General features: G+C 43.4%; 1 protein-coding gene across 2 annotated transcripts in view; it reads right to left on the bottom strand.

Moving 5' to 3' along the window:
- The window catches only part of CIMIP4 (ciliary microtubule inner protein 4), a 29,867-nt gene extending 23,724 nt beyond the window's left edge, over nt 1–6,143 (bottom strand). The window contains exons 1-2 of one of the 2 annotated variants that reach the window (XM_066596298.1): nt 6,057–6,131; nt 770–950 (exon numbers count right to left, since the gene is read on the bottom strand). Coding sequence is in view for 1 of the 2 variants with exons in the window: in XM_066596297.1 (XP_066452394.1) it covers nt 6,057–6,075 (19 nt within the window). In the remaining variant the exon portion in view is untranslated. Of the gene's footprint in view, nt 1–769; nt 951–6,056 lie in introns of both variants that reach the window. The other variant, XM_066596297.1, reaches the window with a different exon arrangement.
- Between the last annotated feature and the right edge of the window lie 709 nt (nt 6,144–6,852).

A 6,852-nucleotide genomic window follows, 5' to 3' on the forward strand; every position in this document is an offset into this window, starting at 1 on the left:
GAGTGAACTTTTGAAAAGTTTGGTTCAGCCGGTTCATGAAACTTTCTATTTGGTCCGAAATCATTTGAACTGAACTGCAAGTTCAGCAAAACCCCTAAAGTTGGTGAACAATACTGTTTAAGAGTCAAAAAAGCCTGACTGTTGTACAAGACATTAGACAGTGTTATGCACCAATGTTCAGGACTAGTGTTGTGAGAACCAAACTAGTACAACCCTGTTTTGGTTAGAACTAGAGATGAGCGAACACGTTCGGCCCCGCCCCTTTTTCGCCTGAACACCGAACTTTGCGAACACTTCAGTGTTCGGGCGAAAAAAGTTCGGGGGCCGCCGTGGCAGCGCGGGGGGGTGCGGCGGGGAGTGGGGGGGAGAGGGAGAGAGAGAGGGCTCCCCCCTGTTCCCCGCTACTGCCGCCCGCGCCGCCGCGCATCTCCCCGCCCCCCGGCGGCACCCGGACCTTTACGCGCGAACACTGCAGTGTTCGGCAAAGCCGGTGTCCGGGTGCGGATGTGTCCGTAACGGACATGTTCGCTCATCTCTAGTTAGAACTTAACTAAAAGCTCGGTTTGGGTTTGTGCTCAACTTTTAGCAAAGTTCTACTTAAAACAGGGGTCTTCTGGTTTGGTTCACTCAACACTACAAAGGATAATAGGAGTCTAATAAATATATAAAATATTTAATGCATTCTTTGAATAGGTTTCCAGGGTAAAATATAACTTTTTTTTATGCTGCTCATGTTAAAAAACAACAAATGAGTATATACTCACCTGACCTGGGTCTCTCAAGCTCTAGCACCACACCTCTATTCTCCCTGTCGGGTCTGTTTACAAGCTGCGGAGTCAACCTGTTAAAGGAATGTCAGAGGCTGCTGCATCCAATCACAGAACTCAGCTCAACAGGCGGAACAGAGAATGAAGAATAGAGCCTGTAAACAGACCGCTTGTGGGGAGAACCTGGAAGGATGAGAGTAGGCTTATTTGTTTTTTTAAACATGGACAGCATGAAAAAAAATTACATTTTAACTCAGAAAATATTCATTAAAGAGGTTCTGTCATTAGAAAAAAATTCTATACTTACCTATTCCTTCCCGGTCAGTCTTCTTACCGCATCTTCTCACCGACGATCTTCTCCTGGCTCCTGCAGTCCCCCAGGTCACCTCACCTCCAGACGGCCGATTCTTCATCTTCTGGTGATGATGAAGCGTGCATTGCCAGCATTCTGCTTCCTACAGGGCAATGTACGCTACATCACTAGTGACGAAGCATTCACAGCCTAGTAGGAAGTGCCGAGTCTGCGCATGTGCGCTGTCTTTCTGCAATAGTATATAAACTCTCATGGTGAGACAGCGCACATGGGCAGTTTTGGCAATAGATCGTCATTCCTTCCTAGGCAGTGAACGTTACATCACTAGTGATGTAACCTACACTGAGCTGCCGGACGTAGAATGCAGAGAATGGACGCTCAACTACAAGAAAAAGATGATCCAGCCGGCTGGAGGTAAGGTGACCCGGCGACTGGAGATCAGCGAGAAGAAGATGCAGTAAGAAGACTGACAGGGGAGGAATAGGTAAGTATAGAGTTTTATTTTTCTAATGAAAAAACCCCTTTAAGGCACAACTGAAATCTGGCAACGCTGCGCCCAGTATTATGAATACAATGCGTTTAAAGTATCGGCATCTAAAAGTCATGTAATGAGTAATGAGACTCACAGCTGCAGCACATTCTCCATTCTCTGTTAAGCGATGCAACTTCCTTGACAGCTATGGGAGTGCTGATAAACATGTACTGAATGATAAAATGCTATTCTGCACTGAACTGACTTTAGTTTAACCCCTTAATGCCACAGGATGCAAGTTTATGTCCTGGCAGGGTGGTAGTTAATGCAACAGTATGTGAACTTACGTCCTGTGGACAGTATTGGCTAAGCCCGCACAATCCTGCAGTTGGAGACGACTGTGACTGAGAACACCCATCCCTACTGTTAATCCCTTACATGTTGCGATTAATGTAGATCGCGGCATGTAAGGAGTTAACAGAGGGAGCTAGCTCCCTCTGTGATGCCATCATCCCTCTGCTATGTCGTGGAGGGACGATGGGTTGCCCTGGCAACTAAACACCAGGCACTGGTATCAGGGCCTAATATAGCCTGTGATTGCTATTGTGAGCGATAATGCATTGCGTTATCATAACGATCAGAGCTTTTATGGTTCAAGTCCCCTAAATTTTTTTTTTTAAATTTTTTGCGCGCTTTCCCCCTCTTTTTATAAAAAAATAGTCTAAAAAAACCCCACATATTTAGTGTCATTGTATCTGTTACAACCTGTACAATAAATCAAATACACTATTTACACTGCAGGGCAAAACCCGTAACCTCCTTCCCCTCCCTAAAAACCAAAGGGAAAATGATTTTGTTAATTTTACCTCCCCAAAAAAACACAAAAGAGATCAAAAAATTTGTATGTACCCCAAAATGTTACCAACCTAAAATGAAAACTACAACTTGTTACGCACAAAAGCAAGGCCTCCCAGTGCACCGTCCATGGAGAAATAAAAAAGTTATGGGGCTTTTAATGCAACAATTTAAAAAAAAAAACTCCACTGAAAAGAATTTGTATTACCCCAAGTGGAAAAAAAAAAAAATAATAATTTTCGCATCATTGTAATCATTCCAACCCACAAAAAAAAATAATCATGTCATTTATGCTGCATGACTAACACTATAAAAAAATTGGTACCAATAAAAACTACAGTTCAAAACGCAAAATACAAGCCCTCATACGGCCACGTCGATGGAAAAATAAAAAGCTTATAGCTTTTGAAAAGTGGAGATGAAAATCCCCCCAAAATCTTTGTATCCTTATGGCTAAAATAAGCCATGTAATTAAGGGGTTAATAGATTGTACGTACAGTATTCAATTTTCACTGAATACCAAAACGTCATTGTTTCCATCATATCTTTTCATGCAGTTTTTATTCCATAGTTAATCAGTAACGACCTATATATATATATAAATATATCTATCTATCTATCTATCTATGTATATATATATATATATATATATATATATATATATATATATATATATAGTATGGGAGAAGGAATAAATCCTCCACAGTGCCACCTATTGGAAGGCAGCATTCCTACAAGCCAAAGTCAGACTTTTTATACAAGCCTTGTTACAATGACCAGGAATTAAAAGCAAAGCCAGACTCCATGCACAGACAGCTGTTTCAGGGTTTTTGCCCTTCATCAGTGTACAGTAGGAGTCTTGCTTTGCTAGTGAGAGGCCTGGGATGGGGGTCAGAAACGCTATCTTTTCTCCTTAGGGAGAGGAACTATATACGGTGAGTGAGGAGACTAGCGTTTCTGACCCCCTATATATTAAGTGATTTCTAGTGACCATCAGCTACTGACCCAGGGCACTTAAAGGGATATTTCAGGGGAATGTTTATTTGTTCTATAGTAATGATACGTGTATGCACAAATGCACTAGACCGTGGATGAGATGACATATGGTGCTGAAGCCTCTCAAATACCAATTTGTTCCCCCTTGGAGAGTGCAGGCTTGCACAAATCTTACTACACCCCCCCTACTCCCCTACTCATCCCTGACCCTCCTTCCCCCCCCCCCCCATACGTAAGTCACTGTTTGTCTCCCCGTCTGTCCAGACATGATCACGCAGCTGTATAAAGAGCTAAATTGTTACACTGCTATTTACCGTGAATTTCACCTGCTAATTAGCCAGTAGATGTCTACTCAGGTCATGTCGACCTGTACTTTGTCTGTACCTTATGTTAAAATTGTTAAAACTTAATAAAAATTCGGATTTGAAAAAAAAAAAAAATACCAATTTGTTCTATTGTTATAAAGGGTTTAACATCCAAAAGTGCTGCTCTGTGCATTAAAGTCTGTTTCGGTGCTTTGCCATGGCAGGCACCAGCTACATAAAGATTAACACCATGTATCCAGGCACTGCCACAAAAGGTGCAACCCTAGGACCTCACCTTGCCACATGGATGGTGCCCTCCTACACATACATATACCCTTTAATATTTGTGCAAGCCACCGATAGCCCCTAACAGTGACAGTCACAGATGTTACCAGAGCCCAACCTGCACTTACATTCTATGCTGGGCTGTATGTTGAGATTTGTGCCAATGTCACAGCAAAAGGGGTTTGCGAAGTTTAAAACTTACCCCTATCCAAAGGATAGGGCATGTGTTTTGACCGCTGGGGCTTCCACTAATCACAAGATCTGGGGTCCCATGTCAAGGGTTGCAAGTTTGTCACCAAAAAATACCAGCCAAAGTAAAGGGGACCATGGTTTGTGGGTGTGTTCAAGGCCATGGCCTATCACAACATATATTTTACGTCTATTATTCCAGTGGCCCCAGTATTACTAGTGCTACCTCTCAATGGCCCTAGTAATAATAGTGCCCCCCTCTTACTTGCCCCAATAGTAATAGTGTGTCCTCTCCGTGGCCCTAGTAATAATAGTGCTCCCCTCTCACTGGCCCCAATAGTAATAGTGTGTCCTCTCAGTGGCCCTAGTAATAATAGTGTTCTCCTCTTACTGGCCCCAATAGTAATACTGCTCACTCTCTGTGGTACCAATAGTAATATCTTGCCTTTAGTGGCCCCAATAGTAATAACAATATCCCTTTTTGTGTCCCCAGTAATAATAGCCCCGCTCTTGATGTCCTGCCCACCCTCAACCTCTGGCTGAGCAGCAACCCTATCATCATGAAGCACCGTAAGTCACTGTGAAGCTCCAGTCGGGACGAGACACCACTGCAGCGCTTACAGAAGATCCTGACTCCTCCACTCCAGTGTCTGTGCTGCGTACAATTAGTACACGAACGCAGGTGCTGGGGGAGGAGTGATGATCTTTTCTGGGCTGCAGCGACGTCCTGTCTCGACTGGAGCATCATAGTGAGTTACAGCAGTTGAATCCCGCCATGGCAACATATCACAAAACTACTGGCCATGTTGGTCATCTACCAGCCAGTTGGCAATCCTACCTGTGTCCCTTCAAGTGAATGAAGTGCTGGTCAAGCACACCCGCTCGTGCTCCATTTACCTCTGTGGTATTGACGGAGATAGCTAAGAACAAGCACTTGGCAATCTCTTGCAGTTCTATAGAGAATGAACCAGGTGAACAGGACACGACCAATAAGTTGTGTCTACGTCAGGCCGAACTTACATGGGATATCATTCTGTCCAGTTAGGAAGCATAAACCATTGTAAATCCATTTCACCTGCTATGGTTCAAATGAAAGTGCCAAGAGGTGCGCTGGAGGGGCGACAGCCGCACAGACCCAAAAAGAGAACGGTAACCTTCTCCTAACCCTTCCTCTCTGATTCTTCTTTAGTTTTGCATTTTGGTAGTGTCCTTGTCAATAATGGAAGCATGAGGAGATACCTGCAGCCCAATCCGGTTGCATAGGTAGTCTTTCTGCTCCAGGATGGCACCAGGACATGAGCCGTTATACGGGGAGGGCTGTACATTGGGAGGGCTGTACCATTGAATGCCATCAACCCAACAGCAGGACCGCTATCTGCTTCTTTGTGCGAGGAGGAACAGGATGACCACTGCAAGAGCCATACAATATGACCTCCAACGGGCTACCTGTCTACATGTTTCTGGTCAGACTGTTAGAAACAGCGATCATGAAGGTGGCATGAGGGCATGACATCCTATAGTGGGACCTGTACCCACAGCCCAGCATCAAACAGTTCTCCTTTATCAGGGAACAGCAGAATTGGCCGGTCTACCATCGGCACCCCGTTCTCTTTGCATAATTTGAGTTTCCATTGACACATGACTTTGTTCTCAACAAACGACATATTATATCAGTAAATATTTCCCACTTGAGCCTTTTGTCCACAGAGATCCGATGAGTCATTTAATCTTTGCCTTAATTTTTTTTCTAGCACAATGTATTTCTTTGTGTATATTATATGCAGAATTGCAACTTATTCCATTTACTCATCATACCCAGACTTTGATATAAAGACAAGAGGAGAAGGTCATTGTCATTCAGAGTCTTATCTCACCTGAGCTTTTAGTCTCCATTCAAGACGTCTGTGGACATTCAGCAGAGAAATGAATCACACAATATTCATTTTCTTCTACCCTTTACACTTGTTGCTAAGGAACCATTTTGTTGTGGTTGTTATGGCAAGAAGGAAAGAAAAGGCCTGAATGTCTGTGAGTACAATTCTGTCAGTTACCTCTAGATGGCGCTGCCTCATAGCAGGAAGAAGCCCAGTCTGTTATCAGCTGTTCGTACATCTCTAGATTGTTCTGGGAATTGCAACCCCAAAGTTTATTAAAAGTTAAGTCGCTTTTAATAAAAGTTACCATTTTCTCTATTCGTTATTAGGAAAATGACAGAAATCTAAAGAAAAAAAGAATTCAAGCAACACTTACTTCCCCACAGGCGCTCATATATCTGCATCCAGTATTTGAACACTGCAGTAAGAGTTACTGTCAAAATCTATTGCTGCAAACTCCGTGTGGGCAACGACAACTCCAGGATTCAGGCTTCCCTTATCTTTAGACTCCAACACACTAGCGTATTTCGGTACATGTGCTATCCGTGTTATCTCATAAACAGCACATGCACCCATTACTGTCTATGCGGCTATACACACTGCTGGTTTTTGTATGCAGACCAATAGTCCGCATCAAAAATCTCACTGTATATCCTATTCTTGTCCATATTGCAGACTAGATTTAGGATATGCAAATGCACGTCAATGTGCAGGCAGTCCATGTATACAAACAACCCACAGACAAGTGCCCTTGTTGTGTTCGATGTCTCTTGAGTGCAACTTGAGTGTAACAGTA

Source organism: Eleutherodactylus coqui, chromosome 3 (genome assembly GCF_035609145.1).
Source record: "Eleutherodactylus coqui strain aEleCoq1 chromosome 3, aEleCoq1.hap1, whole genome shotgun sequence".
Taxonomy (NCBI): domain Eukaryota; kingdom Metazoa; phylum Chordata; class Amphibia; order Anura; family Eleutherodactylidae; genus Eleutherodactylus; species Eleutherodactylus coqui.